Here is a 19,608-nt window from a genome sequence, read left to right on the forward strand (position 1 = left end):
TCGCATTATATACATAAAATGCAGATAAACCATTTATTTCTATGGAAATAATCATTCCGAGTAAAGTCTAAATCAATTTTATCAGTACACTGTACACAAAAATAACGAATCAGAGGTGGTATATATGGCGTGACTGGCACTACCTAACCGACATCAAAAGTCACTTGACTGTTTCCAATTGTTCTCATTGTGTCAACCTCTACGTACAAAAGTATTTACGTTTGGATTACCAGTAAAATATTCTGCAAGAAAACTAAAAGAAGTAAGTTTAGACTGAAATATTAAGCAAAGTATCAAGTATGTGAGTTGAATGTGCGCCTCATCTAGAAAATATTTTCTTAGAGAAGGAGGTGGGTGGGGTATGAGGCTGGTTAGGACACCATACCAAGAAAATAACAATAATTGTTGTTGTTTTTGCTTTTTTGGCTTCTTTTTCTCGAAGGAGCCCATTGGATTTTAGGACTTTTATGGGTTATCCATTTAATTTATTAAGTTTTCACCTTTGTCTCCTTTATACATTCATTGTATTTTATCTGTAATTGATACTGAAATAAATCAAATTAAATCAATACTGACCAGCAAGGTAAATTATTTTGTAATTTTACAGATCAATTCAAAATGGCTACTAGTAGGTTAACTACATTTCTAGAAGATATTGATGAGAAGGTTCTAGAGTGCCAAATATGCTATAATCGACTCAACGAACCCAGAACCTTAACATGTCTTCACAGCTTCTGTCTGAGTTGTCTTGACAACTGGTTGAAGAAAACTAACAACAAACTAACCTGTCCAACATGCTCCCAATGTTATCAGATTCCAGAGGGTGGTCTAAAGAAACTACCCCCTACACCTTCCTCAATAACTTATTAGAAACAATTGGACAATTGACAACTACAGATAAGACCAAATGTATTTGTGGAAAAAAAGGTCAATCTAAAACCTACTGTCAGGATTGCAGAGAGTATTTGTGCCACAGTTGTAGTGATCCTCATAAGAACATACCATCGTGCAAAAATCACAAGTTGCATTCAGTGGATGATATTCAATCTATGAGTGTAAGTGAGATCAATGACATGCACCCGCCTCTGTGTTCCGTCCACAATGAACCTCTAACTGTGTATTGCACCATTTGCAATGTTGCCATTTGCATACACTGTTCAATCATGGATCACAAGGAATGGAAGGGAAAGGAAAAACATGTGACAATCAGCATAACAGATGCGTTTAAAACATTTAAACAAACATCAACGGAATTAGAAAAAGAGGCAAAACAATGTACAGATAAATTAAATGATGATCTTGAAGTAATGAATGACCATGTCAAGACACTGGGTGAAAAAAGAGAAAAGAGTTTAAGAGGAATTGAAAATTATGTTGATGAATTGGTAACAAGAGTAAAAGACAGTGGAGATAAATTAAAACGTGAAGCAGAGGCAATGTACAAAATCAAGAGGAAATTAACTGATGCCGACATAGAGGATGTGACGATGACAGTATCACATATAAATACAAACATCAAGTTGCTACAACACTTAAGAAAAGGTAATGAAGCAACGGCCATATCGGGGAATGACGTCATTAAAGCACTGGATGATAGGATCAAGGCAGTGCCTAAAAAACAATCTGATGGTAATGCACAGATTCACTTTGTTAAACAACAAATTGCTTCATTGGACAAGGACATTGGAAAGGTTACAGAATTAAGGCCAGCAGCAGACTATTTAGAACTAATAGAAGCTGAGAGCATCACGACAGCTCAAACAATTGATGTCAAAATAATTAAAACTGACAAATGTAAAATAAAAGCAAGTAACATAAAAGCTACATTAACACAAACAACAGGAGAAACTATCATTACTCAAGTAAAAGATGGAAATGGTGAATATACTGTTAAAGGACTATGCAGTGCAAGTGAAGGAATTTGCAAGGTCGATGTTAGAGTTGATGGAGAACACATTAACAAGTCACCAATGACTATCAAAGTGGAGAAAGAAGGACTATTAAAAACTATAAACATAGATAATCTTACTGAAGTTCATGGTGTAGTTAAATATGATGATGATTGTTTGTTTGTTTGTTTTATCTTTATACTGGGTAACCTCTTCAGTCAAAGACTGATCTCCCAGAGGGCCCAGTTGGTGATCAGTGGCTGTGATGTACTAATACACCGGGGTAACCCCCTACTCATCTCGAAAGATGTACTAGGTTCTTTAAAGTGCACACGAGCAAGTTGTGTACACTGGACCTACGGTTTATAGTCCTTATCCGAGAAGACTCGTTCTACCACCAGAACCATGGAGTGAGTGAGCCTCGAACCCCTGCCGATGTTATGGCTACGTGATTACGGTTCCACTGTCTTAACCGCTCAGCCACTCACTCACTCATTGCTTGCTTGTTTCATGTCTAGACAATGTTATTCGCAAATACAAGCAATCAGGTGAAAACATCAGTGAGATTACACTATCAGAAGGTGTGCAAGTAAACAGAATGTACACAATGAACAATGGCAATATAGCGTTCAGTGATTGGGGTAATAAATGCATCACAGTATGCACTATTAATGGTGAGGTGGTTAAATCATTTGGTAAGGGAGTGTTACGTCCACCTTGGGGTATCCATGTGGATGAAGCATCACGTGTCATGTATGTAGCTAATGATGAGAATGTAGCCATGCTTAACATTGAAAGTGGTAGTCTCATTAAAAAAATAGCCCTATGGAATTGTACCGGTTTGAAACACACCAATATCATGGATGTCACCCTTACAAGACAAGGACAAATTCTTGTACTGCATTCTACTAAAAGCTGCTTAAAACTATTTGATACAAAGAGAAAGTATATTAAAGACCTTGTCAATGAGGGTGATGAAGATGGTAAGGTGACGTACCCAAAAGGAGTAGCAGTTGATAAAAATGATAATATCATAATATCAAGTTACCACAAACTACAGCTATTTAGTAATAGCGGAAAGTTTATTAAAAGGATCGATAAAGAAGAAGATGGAATCAACCAACCTCATGTTTTATCTATCTTATCACACCATCCACGTAGACTTGCAGTGGCAAATAATGGTGATAAAACTGTAAAAATATTTAATTATTAAATAAGCTAGTGCTCAAGATATAAGACAATATAATGCTATTAGTTTTCATCGATGTTTATAGAAATTGTAAAATATTATAATAATTTACATAAGGTTAAAACAACTATTTCTTCCATTGTACAGCATTTTTTATTTTAATTATTTACTGGAGTAGAAATTATTAATTCCATACTACTTTATTTATTTATATTTTGATATCAATCTTAAAAATATTTCTCGAAAAGAAATGATTTGTAGAGAGGCTCCAACTTGAGGGCATAGTTCACGGACTATACTATTTGTGAACAGGGGTGTTCAATGAAAAAAAGTTATATCTCGCTCTTTGAGTATAGGCATAAAATAAACTATCAAATACATACTATTTTAATTCTATATAACTTATAAATCTTGTAAAAAATGATTGCTATTATATGTTTACTGCTTTACTGGCTTAAGATTACAAATGTTTTGTTTTTAACATATATGGTCATACATTTTAATAAATCTACTGTTTACTGTGATATTTAAAGTTCACTTATTTAATTCATTGTTACGCTCATAATCAACCATATTTGTGGTGCTGCACTACTGTAGTACAGTTTTAAAAGTGTATAAAAAATTATGTGCATGCGCACACATATCATTTTTTTCCCAAACTATCATGACATGATTTGTAAACCATTTGTTTGGTCAGTTTTGAAATCGTTAAAATCTGCAATCGAGTTCAACTTCAACGATTGCACATTTTAAAGATTTTTAGCGTTTATTTTTACCCCTTTTCCTGTAAAATAATTGAATCCGGTCAATTTAACGCAACTCAACGTCGACTGGAAAACAGGCTTAACATTTGCAGCAAGATCATCAAACAATTCACTTTGTGTATTAATTATTAAGATTCTTTCTAAAGCAATGCTATCACATCCTGCTAACATGTACAATATCATTTCAACAAGGTTGTCATATTAGACAGAGAATCCAAATGCTTTGAAATGGGTGTGAAAAGACAGTGTACGTTAAATGTGAAGAACCTTCACTGAACAGAGGGGAGGGCTACTGTAAGTCACAACTTATCTTGAATCTTCAATTCAGCAATCCCAATCCCAAGATGTTTTGGTAATAGCTCCTTAACATGGGTCACCAATTGCCTCGATTCCATAATTCGGCCAGATGATATGACCTGTTCCTATTATTAAGTCCAGTTGACTAAAGTTATTCTTCCAAACTTGATACTACTGGATGAGTAACAATTACCCATAGTACAAAATCATTGACTTAGCAATCTTCTAAAGATGTTTTGGGTCACCGCCTATAGTTTGTTGAATGTCATGTTAAAACATGCACATTTATGTTTCAACAATAATACATAATGGTTGAATTTGCATATATTAGCATATATTTGTATATATTAGATACAGAACACAACATGTGCTGTATAACAAATTGACAACATTGTTCTTCAAATTATTTCTAATGTTATCTATAAAGTTGAATACAAACTGTAACATTAACCACAATATGATAAGTGCCAAGAAAGCAGGTGATAATTCAATGCCCACCTGTATTTAATTATGCAAAATTATGTTTTTAAAGAACAACATGGAAAGTTTTATATTCTTATAAATAGATTTTTCATTTTGTCTCAAAGAAATAGAAATTCTACAAAAACAAATCTAAACATGCAGATTCATGTTTCAATAATAATACATGACTGTTTAATTGTTTGCATAATGATTTAATTTGCATAATCTATAACATGCAAATATTATGTTTTAATTAACAATCCGGAACACATGCAAATTGATAACAGTTCTTTAAATTACACCTAATGTTATCAATAAAGTAGACTATAAACTGTAACATTTTAATTAACAATGTGAAGAAAGTGCCAAGAAAGCAGGTGATAATTTACAGATCCACCTGTATTTAATTATGCAAATTAAGTTTTGAAGGCACAACATGGAAAGTTTTAAAGAAAACGGTCAAAATGAGTGAAGAAAAATAAAGTTTAAAAAGGATAACCAAAATATTCTTGAGTACACCTATTGAAGGCCTATACTTACTTAAAAAGTAATGTACAAATATTATAAATTCAAAATATATATATAAAAAAAAAGGGGGAAATAGAGAAATGAAAGCAGAATGCATAAGGCCTTGGGACTAGTATCTGTAGCAAACAATTATTTATTCAATATTATATTCTTTTTTATAGTAGTTAGTTAGTTATAATACAGTATCAGTAGTTTACAGGTATCGCAATCATAAACTTAAACATGCAAAAGTGAAAAAAATTGAGAAACAATCATGATATCTGACTTGTAATAAAGCAAAATAATCCAAATAATATACTGTAGTATTTCTTTTTTTAACTTTTATGAAATATATGAGATGTATAGTACATACAAATATATCACATTTTTTTTTACTATTAATATTTTTAATTCAGTATACATTAAAAATTCACACTTTTGCCAAAGAAATTGTTAAAATATGGGTTGTTAAAGAAAAGTGTTATATAATTTACTAAAAAGAAACAAAACAAATGTATTTTAAAGTTTACCTTTAAGCTCTTAATAAACTGTTCCTGTTGTAATATTTCTGTTTACAAAAAAAAATTATGGACAATTTCTATTGAATGACATTGCAGATGTTGTTACTTTCGGACACAGACTGTATAGGCCAATGTCAAAGAAAGGAGGTACGTCAACGACTCACTTAAAATGATTGTCGCTGTGGCCAGCCGCCTATGATTAGAGCGTTGTGACGTTTATTTTCGACTTAAGAAAGAAAAAAATCAGCGTCATAATAAAAACAGGTCCAGAAATACAAAACACAAAAAATCCAAAAAAAAGTTATGACTTAATACCCATGAGGTGTTTTAGGTGAATCACCAACAATTGTCAAGTATACTGCATTCATTAAAGTGCTGCACAAACTGACAGACAGACCGTCATCTCAGGGAAGCATTCGTTATAATATTAGAGAGAAAATTGGTAAAGTTAAAATGTTGGTACCAAAATAACCGGAATTGCAACAAAAAGGTTACGGTAAACTTGAACTACTCCCTGGGAGTGGGTTGTGACATAATTATTGGGTATCTAAATGACAGGAATTATACTGGGAAGGTTACAGTACATTTTAACTGCCCACAGGGAATGGGTTGTGAGGTAATTATTATTAAAATTATAAGAAAGCTTTAAACTACATTTTAAAACCCGACCTAAATAGCATGTCCTTTTTTTTGGTCCAAATATTACCATAAACTCTTTGTTAAATCAATTACATAAATGCATTAATTTTCTCTTCCAGATGTACATGGCCCTTACAACATTCATTAGGGAAAACTAGATATCAATCTAGTGTGGACAGGCAAGTGATGCCAAACCGGATATTGGAAGTCATTATCTACAGGATTGTACAACATACCGGACATAATGTTAATGTTGTATGTGACTATCACGGCAAAATTTAAAAAAATATTTAATTGACCAAACACTACACAGTTAAACCTCAATTAAGCAACCACTCTAAGGTTCTGTAAAGTGTCTAGTATTAACAGGAGGTGCACCAAATGAGGTTCATACTAAGCAATTGGGTCAATAATGTTTCAAAATAAACTAAAATGGTCAAAGCTACTTTAATAAGCAAATGGGTCACTTTGCAAACTTGATTCAGGCAACTAGCGTTATCTAAATATCTGGACAAATTGTTACTAAAGATCCAACGCCTGATAATGCAATATGTATGTGAACAATGTTAGTACTGAGCATGGGCAAGTATTTGCACAAAGTACAACAAAAAAAGTCATCTACAGTAACAACATACTAATGGTGTCTTATCAAAACCAACAGACATGAATTCCTCAATCATAAATCACCAGTTATTACTTGTCATCATTCAAGCAATATAGTCCAATTGATTGTGGGAAGTACTTCAACATTTGAAGCCAAAAATTCACTTTAAAAGTTATTAACTTGATTTTAGCATTGATAATCAGTAATTCATATTTTAACATACTTATATCAGACATTTAAAATTGAAGATATGCCAATACAAGGCATTAAAGTCTTGCTTTATTTTCCAATTAATTGCTGTACTAATGAATGTGTCTAGTTGTATACATGTATCAGCAGTTTTTACCAAGGTTAATGTTAGAATCTGGATAACCTATATTTATAACATACATAGGTAAATTCAACTCATAATAAAAATTAATTATTTGCAGGTGTTGATTTAGGCGGGGCTAAACAGACGTCAATTTAAATATAACAGCCATGTCTTTTAAAAATAAAATAATGACTATTTTTAGTTTTCTGCAACCTGATGAATCGTTTTTATCATATAAAATATTTAGCCCTCCCATTCCCTAATCTATAATGCTGGATCTGTTCCTGATTTATACAATAAAAGAAGCTAAGTTAAATAAATGCAATAGACATACAAATCTACTAAACACAAGACTTAATAATATGCAACAAGTCTTGTAAAAGGGCTTTAGTGGAATGCAATGTACCTGCATAGTCTTGTAAAAGGGCTTTAGTGGAATGCAATGTACCTGTATAGTCTTGTAAAAGGGCTTTAGTGGAATGCAATGTACCTGTATAGTCTTGTAAAAGGGGTTTTAGTGGAATTGTGTGCCACATATGTGCATTCACTTTTTCAAAATAGATTAGAGTAAGAAACATTTGAAAAAAATAGAATGATTGAACTTGGTTTAACTGACTCTGATATCAATTTTAAAAGCAAAATTAATTATTTTAAAAAAAACCGAATATACTGTACTGTGATACCAAGACAAGTAAAGCAGTATCCTGTTATTACCATTTATGAATTTAAAGTTATGAATTTGGCAAGTTTTATTAATTAAAAAAATGGAATACCCCACAATGAACTTCTGAACTAATTTTAATAAATGTTTTAAAAAATGGAATCAACCCATTCAAGTGACACATTATTGCATATACAAACATATCAAAATGAGTCATAATTATAAATCTATAATCTGAGGTTATCGTACCCTGTTTTCGACGTTGATAAACGAGAAATACCGCTGGACGTACATCAAGCAGCTTTTCCGATAATTGGAAGAAACTGGTAAAGACTTAGTGGAAATCGTCCAAAGACGAGGCCATGCGTTTAAGGTAGAATTGCAATATGTTGTTAGTTTACGGCAGACACTTCGTGATATTGTCAATTATTGATGGTTTATGGAAGTACATTCAAACATGGTAACAATTTAAAGCAATTATGCAAAAGGATGATATACTAGTTAACTAATACAAATATAATTTGTTCTCATGATTTTTTAGAGCAGCCATAAAAAAGCTTCTTCTATTCCATTTTGTTAACATGTTTCTGGTTAAAATAGCCATTAGACATGCCATTAGAAAATTTTTTTTTTTATCAATATCATACCTTAGTGAAAGAAAAACTTGGGAGTGAAAACCATTCATTTATTTACTTTTCTTTAAACATAATATTCAAGTCACTGATCCAAAACTTCTCATCAAAGTGCCTTATCAACAAATTGAAACGACATCTCATGATTATTATGAAAATTATGAAGAGAAATAAATGTCACATTTGATCTGACTTTGACTTGATATCATTTTTCATTTAAACAGAGCCAAATTGAATTTTATCCCAACAATACACACCTCAGTTACAATATTAAATTAGGGACTACAGTATGAATAGAAAAAATAGGACGATATGCAAACATGAATCATGCTTACGAGAACATTAGGGAGCAAAAGTGACCTATGAAAACTGAGAAATACAAATTAGACAAATGAAATGATTCATGTTAATGTGTTTAATTCTTTATTTCAGTATTAACAAAAGTACAGAAACCTTCAGAAACAACTACTTTAGGGACTATTTTTCTTACACTCGCATCTGAAATCAATAAGGATAAACTCACATAAGACATGACTAGAAATGCAAACTTGCACAAACTGACAATTAAAACATGTAAAATGTCAACACATCAAAGGTTAGCTGTCAGAATTTAATAGTACGTCTACCTTTACAAACAACTACTTTAGGGACTATATTTCTTACACTGTTTGGATCAATAACAGGATAGGAACAACAAAGTTCACCATGGGAGCAAACATACAAAAAACCTGGCAAAACAGAAAAATAAAAACATTTAGCACATAAAATCAAGCAATCATACACGTTCAAAAGGACGTCCGCCTTCACAACTATCGCTGGGGAACTACCTTTTCTTGTATTATGACAACAGGATAAAACCGACCGCAGAATTCACCTTGGGATGAAGCACCGCAAATTCATTAAAGCACACAATTGAGAATATAAACAAAATATGCAATAAACATTAACAACAGATTACTCATAAACTACTCAACTAAAGGGACTACTTTTCTTACACTCGGGAACAAATAGCAGAATATTGAAAATAGACCATTCACAACCTTATAGATTACCATGGAGGAAGGCTAATCATTTAATAAAACCAAGAATCAAAAGAAAACGAAATTGCAGAAAATATACGTCTGTTAATCCACACCAGTACTGCTAACGGTTCAAATGGGAGAACAATTATAAATTGAAAAATAAAACCAAAAAACGAAAGTACATTAAAATGAATGAATGTATTTCCTTGGTTCCCTCCAGTGCTCCCTGAAAAAATTCAATTAGGAAAGTCAGCATGGTAACCGGCTTTAAAAAGCACAGAACATAATTATTTAATAACAAATATTGTGGATAATAATTAATATTTTAAATCGAAGTATAATGTATGTTGATATCTATAATTGAGCAGTGTTTTAATAAAAGTGTTTTGAATTACAATGAATTAACTTTGTATTTTAATTTACAAAACGTTGTGTAATTTCTATGTTATGACTAATATTAAAAAAACATTTTGTTTATAAGAAAGGTAGATTATTATTAACATAAAGACTAGAAATTTAAACATGTGTAACACTTGTGTAAAAACCTATACCTCACTATTTACACTCTAGCTTTTAAATTATCTCCATGCAGTTAAAGACTTAAGACCCTGAAAAAATAACTTTTAAAAAAATGTTTTTGTTGAATAGCAATTTTAAGGCGATTTCATTGGCTTCAGAAGTGTTTATTAAATTTAACCTATCTTCAAAAACAATAATTATTTAAAAAAACTGATTTACTTAAATCGTACTTATTATTTATTGTAACTAAAATATTCTATTTTTATTAAAGAATAGAATATCTTAAGAATAATAATTACAATTCAAGTAATTTTTTTTTAGTTTTGATTACTTTTCACACTTTAAGTTTTTTTTTTTTTTTATTCACAGAAAAATTTAAATGGTGCTTTAATAAAAAGACATAAAAAGGAAATTAGGTTGAGTGCGTACAAGACGACGTAGAACACAGGAAGTTAGCTCTCTGTATACTGGTCACAGTGGTGACATACTAGCTTAGGCTACTAACCTGGGACTTATTAAACCCAGCTTAGAAAATTACCTGATGTAAAATACAATTTAATTGGCTTTGTAATGAGCAAAGGAACAATGTAAAAACATGTGGTAAATAAAATTAGGTCAACAAAAATCGGTCTTGCAAAAAATAAAAGTCACAGACCTGCGTGCAGTGACGGACTTAAATTATTTAAACAGAAGATCTGCTCAAGTGTTTAAACAACAAACAATTGCTGATCAAATTTGGCTTAAGTTTGGCCTAAGGTAGGTTTTGGGTTTACACTTAGCTTAGAACCTTAAACCTTGCAGAGTGGCTTCATCATCAACTGAAGATGTAAAACTAAAATTACAAAATTAGGTTACTTAGTACAGATAGTGAAAATTCTATCATAAATTTGGCAAGGACTTTTTACTTGTGCATATACTGTATGTCCTATCACATTTTCCAGAAATTGTCAATGTTACGTTTCAATGGCAATTGATATGCATGAAAATGAAGCATTGACGTTTGATTTGAGTTTTCGGCGCTGGACCGGGACCGTGCCGGAACATTTTAAGGGGAAACTTTCTTATGAAATAAATAAGGATGATAATTATAATCCCTTAAAGCTTAATGGGAAACTGAGAAAATTTGGATTAAGTTCTCAAAACCCATGGCAGCCAGTAGTGCATACTACATATTATGGTCCACAACTATTCAGACGACACCCCTAAATATCAAGACTATAAGAGTACCTTAGGTTCTACAATATTATTTACAATATCTATAGCGCTTGCATTGTCAACTTCTGTCAATGGTCTATAAACAAAATCACGTTAAAAGAACTGTTGATTCATCTGTAGTAAAAGGGAAAACCATGGAGTAAAGAAACACACATACCTGTAAAAAAAAAACCAACAGTACTAGAGAGGGCGACCTGTATAAATAGAGCAACCTAAAGTTTATTCTTTGCTTATGTCTTGCTTTCTATACTTACAAAGAGGGCAGCAAATATGTTTTTGAAGTTTACATTCAGACAGTAGTTTATCTAAATTAACCAATAAGATTAGAGAACTGAAGTATACCAGCAGCAATAGTCTGTAGAAAATGTGTGCGTAGCTATGTCATTTTTAAAGTTTTCTGAAAAAGTTTGACAATTGCAGTGTTACTTACATTGGAAATGGATGAACTTATTGGCCAACCAGATAATCCAGTTTGGCAATTGCAGTGTTACTTACATTGGAAATGGATGAACCTGTTGGCCAACCAGATATTCCAGTTTGACAATTGCAGTGTTACTTACATTGGAAATGGATAAACCTGTTGGCCAACCAGATATTCCAGTTTGACAATTGCAGTGTTACTTACATTGGAAATGGATGAACCTGTTGGCCAACCAGATATTCCAGTTTGGCAATTGCAGTGTTACTTACATTGGAAATGGATGAACCTGTTGGCCAACCAGATATTCCAGTTTGACAATTGCAGTGTTACTTACATTGGAAATGGATGAACCTGTTGGCCAACCAGATATTCCAGTTTGACAATTGCAGTGTTACTTACATTGGAAATGGATAAACCTGTTGGCCAACCAGATATTCCAGTTTGACAATTGCAGTGTTACTTACATTGGAAATGGATAAACATGTTGGCCAACCAGATATTCCAGTTTGACAATTGCAGTGTTACTTACATTGGAAATGGATAAACCTGTTGGCCAACCAGATATTCCAGTTTGACAATTGCAGTGTTACTTACATTGGAAATGGATAAACCTGTTGGCCAACCAGATATTCCAGTTTCAATAAACACAATTTATTGCTCACTACTATACATTGCTATAATACAGAACACTTATCACGTTACTATTAATGAACCTTAATTATAGTAATTACCTTTTGATGTCATCTACACTGGTATCGATGAGATACTTGTATAAATAAAACGCCTTATCACATGATATGATGATAAACTTATCCATGTAGTAAAACTGAGAATGCTTGATGGCACTGCTAAAGACAGACTTGGCCTAAGAATGTAATAAACAAAAAAGTTTTCAAAGAATTACTCAAAGCATCATGGTCGCCCAAGTAGAAACGTTGGGATCTTTTGAACCAAAATAAAGTCTCTCATACATACATTCAACCACAGAAAATAATTGTAGATCTCGCAACACCATGAGCACTGCCTATTCAGCTAAATCGGAACACAATAAACATTTGAAAATAACTGAATAGGGAGACAAATTTAATTTCTGATTGTACCAACCTTGTCAACTTTCTGTTTTTCATTGATATTTTGAAATGTTAAAATTGGTTCAGAAGATGATTTTGTCCACAATTTAACTGTTTTATCATTTGATCCTGTTAGCAGATATTGGTTGCCATGACTCCAAGATACACAATTTACAGAACTGTCATGACCTACAAATCAAGTAAAGTTTTGAAAACATATCCTGTATGAAAATTAGATGAGAGGCAACAAAATGTGGATACATTTTACTACTAAAAAGATGTATACAGCTCGTTGAGTTTGTGCACTTTTTGTGTTCATAATCAGTGTACCATGTCCCGCATACCTGGTTCAGCCTATTATATTGTGCCAGTTCTGTGGTACATTTCATTTCGAAACCTGAGCTGCACTGACGAAGTCTAATAAGATTGAAACAGTACTGTCTGCTGATTGGATATATATATGTATATATTTACCTGTGAATGATATACATTTACTGCTCAAAGGCATTTTAAACGCCATGCTAGACTTGTTCGCTAAAGCACATGCTAAATGCTGGCCATCCCCTAAAAATAAAAAGATCATAATATAAGGACAGTTGTAAGAAATCTATACTCTTTTAAGTTCACAATCATTAATACAAAGTATCAATTGTATGTCTATGCATACATTATAGTGTCTGTGTCACTATTGTTGTAGCATTATGGCTCCTGCTTTGTTTACTGCTATAGCTGTATAGCAGCTGCTGCACTGTAGCTGCAACGATGTAGTGTAACTGCTGAATTGTTTGTATCAGTGTTGTTACTGCACTGTGGCTGCAGCAATGTATTGTGGCTGCTGCTGCTTCGTTTGTAGCTCTGGTGCTACTGCACTGTGGCTGCAGTAATGTATTGTAGCTGCTGCTTTCTTTGTAGCATTGTTGCTACTGTACTGTACCTTTTCTTTGTTTTTAAATTCTCACCTGAAAATGCTATTTGATGAATAGGAGTAGGCTGTTCAGCAACACTTTGTTTTACTTTCAATGTTGTTGGTGGAGGAGCATTGACAGGATATGCTTTTTGTAGAGCCCTTAAGTTAGAACAATGCAGATTAAATTATAATATGATGTTAATAACTTTATATTTATTTTACGTTATACACATTTAACGGCAAGAAATTCCTCAATTTCAGAATGGGTATACTATCAAAAACCAGACAAAAAGACAAATTAAAGAAGAAACAACTGGTAGAAGGAACTATTTTATATCTCTATCAACCACCAACAATTAGTTAGAAAGAGAATATAAGAAGAAATTAATATGTAAAACAAACTTACTTTGCACCACTTCCAACCTTTGCTGTTGGCTTTCCTTTTATTTTGTTGGTTTTTGGTGAAAACATATCCTGCCTAGATTTTTGTGAGTAGCCAGATGACTTTATCTTTGAATGGAATGTGAGTGATTGATTGTCTGGAATCAATGACTTCTTTTGAGCACTACTCTTCTTTGGTTTTGTTTCTGCCTTTGATTTTGGAATAAGTTCCGATCTTAACGGTGAACTGTCCAACAATGGTGTACTTCAAAAAAGAAGGTTAATCATGGATATTACTGTATTTGTATCGGAAAATGAAGTTGTAGTTTTATGGTTAAGATGCCTGCCTGCCTACCAATCCAAGGGTCATTAGTTCAAATCTATTCCGATGCCTTATGACAAACTACTAGTTTATGTAGAAAATCTTGTGAATGGAAATATTGTTTTTTTTTTTTTCATTTCGGTGGAAATTTGGCAGTGAATTTGGCATACTATACCTATAGCAAATATACAAGGAAAGGGAACAACAAATTATTACATAAATAGATAAGACTTAAATAATATCAATATCGTATTTACTTTAAAGGGCTTTTTTAAAAGGAAAAAAACATTTTGCATTGGACAAGCATGAAAATTTTTAGTCGCGTGGACGCGACTCTATAGTTCACTATGTCGGTCTGTCGGTCTGTCTGTCGGTCCGGTATCACTATGTATTTTAGAACGCGACTTATGGCTGTTGGCCTTGTTTTGTTTAATTCCAAATTTACTTCTGCTACCATGTATGTAGTTCACACTTTTGTTTTTACTATACTACCTTGATAACACTGTTATATCTGCCACCTGCACTGAATCAGCTTCTGAGGTGATTGCAAGATTCTCTAGACCAGTTACTTCTTTGGCGATTGCTAGGTCATGAGACGAGGTCGTTGAAGCAAAGATGGTATCAATTGAAAGCACATGCGCTTCACTTTGGAATATGCTGCCTACCAAACACCAAATCTGGAGAAAATAAATAATAGCAATATTTTTATATTATTTTCGGCAGAAAAGGTGCCAGAGAGAGGGCACAAGAGCAACAAGACACTAATGCGTATATCATCGGTTGTCACACAAAGCTTCAATATGTGTAGATCATGTGTCTTAGGCATGGTCATAAATGAACTTTTAGTTCCAGCTTAACTTTGACCTTAAATACATAAAAAAATAAATTGCACTGGTCCACAATTCTACACCAACCTTTTCTTGATCATGTGACCCAGAGAAGCTGTAGGTTCCCACCAATGATATACTCTTCATTGGAGTATCTAGATTTTGTTCTGATGAAAGTGAGTCTGTGATAAAGAAAGAAAATTTGAAATTTAAATTAAAATTTAAATATATGACGTGTAATAAACTGATTTCAAAATTTGTCAGATTTTTTAACTTTTTGCCATTTTAAGGACAGAATACTTCACACTAGAATAAACATAGTATGTATATCAAGTTACCTTGAAGGTCAATGACCCTTGTGACCTCATAACTGTAGGCATTGATAATAAGAATCGAAGCAGTTGTTCCAACAATCAATACAGGTGGCACTTCTAATAGATCTCTATGAAAAGAATAGATTGAATACATTAAAAAAATGATTGTTAGGATCCTTAATAATTAATTAATCAAGCGGTTGTGATTAAGTCTTTGGTATAGAACTCTCAAGATGATAGATATTCCATTTATAGTACTTATAAATGCATGTAATTGTAATGGTTAAAAACAACATTGATTGCGGAGGAGTCATGTGCCATCCACAAACCAATACTTGTTCTTTTGAAGAGATATAAATGTGGGGGGAAAAATGAATTGCACAACTTTCTTCTCCCCCAAGGGTTTTTTTTTTTGTCATACACCTGCCACTAAATAGTGATCATTCGTCTGGGGGCCAAGATGGATCTGTACACCCGAGGTACACCCTACTCTTTCAAAAAATGCACTGGATTCTCTAAAGAGCACAAGTTTATGTGTACACTGGACCTCTAGTGCATATCTGAGCAGTGAACCTAAGCCGTTTGTATGGCTATGGATTTCAGTACCCTTGCTTGGACACTCAACTCTGCCAGAAAGAGGGAACACCATAAAAGAGCCAATGAATATATGCAAATGATAATGTTACTCAACTGTACAACAGAACTGTTGTGTGTGAGAAATGATGGAAGATTAGCAGCACTTCTAGGCCGGGACTTTGTAGGCCTAACCCGATAGAAAAGACCCAGTATAGTGTTTCCTGCCTCACTCTGGTCATCTTCATCATAGGTGTCGTCTGCAGTGGGCTGTTGTGTTTTCCAAGATGGCTTACTGGATATTGTTGATGGTTCTACTGGAGAGTAAACAAAAGTTGCATTGTGCTACTGTATGTTATTATTTCTTATACAAGCAATAACAAACATTATTTCACACAGGAGTAGATTCTGGTCATTTGATTGGAGGATTGTGGGTCATATGATATTCAATAAACTACTCCAATGTTGTCATATATGAGTGCACTTTGTTATATGCATTGCAAGTTGAATGTTGCTATATGCTTGCTTATATGCACTATATAAGAATGAACTATTATTATTTACCAAGTTCTTGGTCTGTATGAAGCCTTGACACTTGTGCCTTCTGTAAGTGTTTAGCTACATCTATATGATGTAACAAACGAAACCCACTAGAATCATTCATGTCATATATACGCACCTAATAAAAAACAAAAACATACCAATGAAATAGTAGAAAGAAAATATAAGATTATTATAGCTGTCAAAAGCAAGACAGTGTGACTCTAGCACTACCCCCATGGATCCATACCTGCGCAATGAGTATGTGGGAGAGTAGCATATTAAAGCAAGCCTAATATTTTTTTCCTACAATGTGAGAAAAGTTAAATTCTGAAACAAAATAGGTAGTGTGTGTAGCTTTCATCATTGTTTTGACATTTTCTACTGTGAAACAAATTACTTTATAAAAGAAGTACCTGGCCATCAGTTGAGCCTATTGCTACTTGTTCATTCTCATAATTCCAAGCTAGACACAGAAATGGAGAACCTACAAACAAAAAAGAAGTGTTTTAAAGAAATCAGTGAAGACACAGAAATGGAGAACCTACAAACAAAAAGAAGAGTTTTAAAGAAATCAGTGAAGACACAGAAATGGAGAACCTACAAACAAAAAGAAGTGTTTTAAAGAAATCAGTCAACTATACAAACGGCTTAAACCTTTTGCAATGCACTTTGTATTTAAGCTCAGTCTGTTAGAACTGGGATTTTCAAATCGTTTTTCGATCCCTTTTCATAAATGGCCAATCAAGCATCTTTAAATATATTGAGGTTGAAGAGTGGTCAGTTGGTAACAGTAATTCAAAATAAATAAGAGAAATTCTTTGAACCATATACTCTGCAAGAAGGAAAATGGAATAAGTTTAAGAGAGAAATATTTTTACTTTTACCTGATATTATTGTTGACTGGTATACAAGTACACTATTATTGATATCCCAAACCTAAAAAATATATATATTTTTAACTGCTTAACTGCCCATATATGAACATGATGATGTCATATTACTACCATATTTGGGCATATCACTACCATATTTGAGCACATCACACTTTTTTATCCAACTAGTTTAATACTTGTAGAAAGAGCTTTACCTGAAATTATTACCCAAATGATACAACCTACATTTACACAACCTTTGACCTTTTGTAGCAGAAATATGAAAAGGCATACAGTAAAATTGTTATTAATTTGGAAAATTATCAAGGCAGAAATTCGACCCTAGCAAATCTACAACCATAATTGGAAAAAACGATAATCATTACCTTAAATGTCCTGTCCTCCGATACAGACAATACCATCGCCTCATGATGTGGTGAAAACTCTGCACTGGTCACTCTAGCAGTGTGCCCTTCCAATGTTGTGTGCAGATGCTCAGACTGTGTATGAAATATAATATATATATAATGCCGATAAAATTACTGAGAGTGAATTCATATTGCGACCAAGTGGAAAGCTTTAAGACTACAATACATTTATTTATTGCAAAGATTTCAACAAACCTGAGATGACAAAATGAGAACCTCTTTATCAATACAGACTGCCACCAATAAATCATCTGGACTCAAATTAAGATGTTCAACACAGCCTGGTGTAGAAAAGATCACAACACCTCGAATTTGACTACCTGAAAAAAACCCACCAAAAATAAATACTCACCACTACTATGGCTACTATACTTTTTTAAAAGAAGCCCATCTCGAAAAATATGCGAACTTGGGAGGTAATGTCTAAAAAATCCTATTATTGAATAGCAATTACATTTACAGCATTTATTTCAAAAAGAAGCTCCCCTCTTTAGTTTGCAAAAGTATCTTGAAAAGAAGCCAAGCCAAGACTACTAAAAAAGAAGCCAAGTCAAGACTACTAAAAAAGAAGCCAAGCCAAGACTACTAAAAAAGAAGCCCCTTCTTTTCAAGGTTTTAAGGTATACTACCTTGTTCATATGAAGCTCTGGCTTTATGGACGTTCCACACTATGATGTAATCTGGTGCGGCAGTACATAGCAGAGGAGGTTGAGGCTGTGAGCCAAAGCAAACACAGCTGATTGGCTTGCTGTGCCCAACTAACTCCAAAGGCTAGTAGAAGAAAATACAAAATGTAAACACAATATTATTCCATTGAAAATGCTCCTTAATTTAAGAGTTATGTTCTGGAAAAGAAAAATTTTATTAAAAGTAAACTTTTAGGCTTATGTAAATTTCCAGGAAAACTCAGCTAGAGTTTGTGAGATAGTTGTGATCTTATCTCTAAATTCCTTTCCTATGACCATTACAGACCATACCACATAATTCTACTGGTTTTGAAGTGAAAAAACACCATTTTAGGGCTACACAACACAAATTACTTTCATCCAGCGTTTCCCTTCCTGATGTTTAACAATATTACCTTTGAAGAAATGCTCTGCAGGCTCCATACTGCCACCGATGTCCTGCCCATTGGCAGGGCTACATATGTTCCATTACATGCTAACTGTACAGCATCACTTGATGTTTTCATACTCCATTTGTGAACAGCCATGTTTAGTTTATATCTAACAGAAAATAATTCAATTTGTTGTCTAGAACTAATATTATAGCTATTGTAATATGTCGCATGAAGTTGAGTTAAATGTGTTCTGTGTAAATACTTATTTGGACCTTTTAATCACATTGAGTGTATGGTACGGGTATGGGTAACCACAACTTGTTACAAGGGGTTCCACGTTGTCGACATAAGCCGCAGCGCTCGCACTCCGGTTCTGTTAGTGTTAGTTAAATTTTATTTTGGTCGAGATAAAATTAGAAGAGTAAAAATAATAGTATTAATACATTATTATCACAAAAGTATCATATCAGAGTCAGTATCACCTTTTTAAGTTTTAAATTTATTAGGCCTACATAAAAAAAAAAATTCTTACATCAAATACCTTAACTCTATCATATGGCCTAGGCTAGTAGTATTACTAGGAAGTAAGGGATGCGGCCTCTCTTTTATACGCTAGGCTACTAACTAGGCCTACTATTACTACTACAGTAGTAGTA

The 19,608-nt window shown here is 33.2% G+C and overlaps 1 protein-coding gene across 1 annotated transcript in view; it reads right to left on the reverse strand.

The window, feature by feature from the left end:
* Window positions 1-19,608, reverse strand: part of LOC140061326 (WD repeat-containing protein 27-like) — a 62,124-nt gene that overhangs the window by 42,284 nt on the left and 232 nt on the right. The window contains exons 2-17 of the mRNA XM_072107835.1: window positions 18,974-19,118; window positions 18,522-18,663; window positions 18,088-18,212; window positions 17,851-17,964; window positions 17,477-17,528; window positions 17,006-17,076; window positions 16,614-16,728; window positions 16,168-16,366; window positions 15,501-15,604; window positions 15,250-15,344; window positions 14,828-15,012; window positions 14,039-14,278; window positions 13,685-13,791; window positions 13,200-13,289; window positions 12,760-12,914; window positions 12,387-12,520 (exon numbers count right to left, since the gene is read on the reverse strand). Coding sequence (XP_071963936.1) covers window positions 12,387-12,520; window positions 12,760-12,914; window positions 13,200-13,289; window positions 13,685-13,791; window positions 14,039-14,278; window positions 14,828-15,012; window positions 15,250-15,344; window positions 15,501-15,604; window positions 16,168-16,366; window positions 16,614-16,728; window positions 17,006-17,076; window positions 17,477-17,528; window positions 17,851-17,964; window positions 18,088-18,212; window positions 18,522-18,663; window positions 18,974-19,105 — 2,060 coding nt within the window. The 5' untranslated portion in view covers window positions 19,106-19,118. The remainder of the gene's footprint in view (window positions 1-12,386; window positions 12,521-12,759; window positions 12,915-13,199; window positions 13,290-13,684; window positions 13,792-14,038; window positions 14,279-14,827; window positions 15,013-15,249; window positions 15,345-15,500; window positions 15,605-16,167; window positions 16,367-16,613; window positions 16,729-17,005; window positions 17,077-17,476; window positions 17,529-17,850; window positions 17,965-18,087; window positions 18,213-18,521; window positions 18,664-18,973; window positions 19,119-19,608) is intronic.

The sequence above is a fragment of the Antedon mediterranea genome, chromosome 10 (genome assembly GCF_964355755.1).
Source record: "Antedon mediterranea chromosome 10, ecAntMedi1.1, whole genome shotgun sequence".
NCBI lineage: Eukaryota > Metazoa > Echinodermata > Crinoidea > Comatulida > Antedonidae > Antedon > Antedon mediterranea.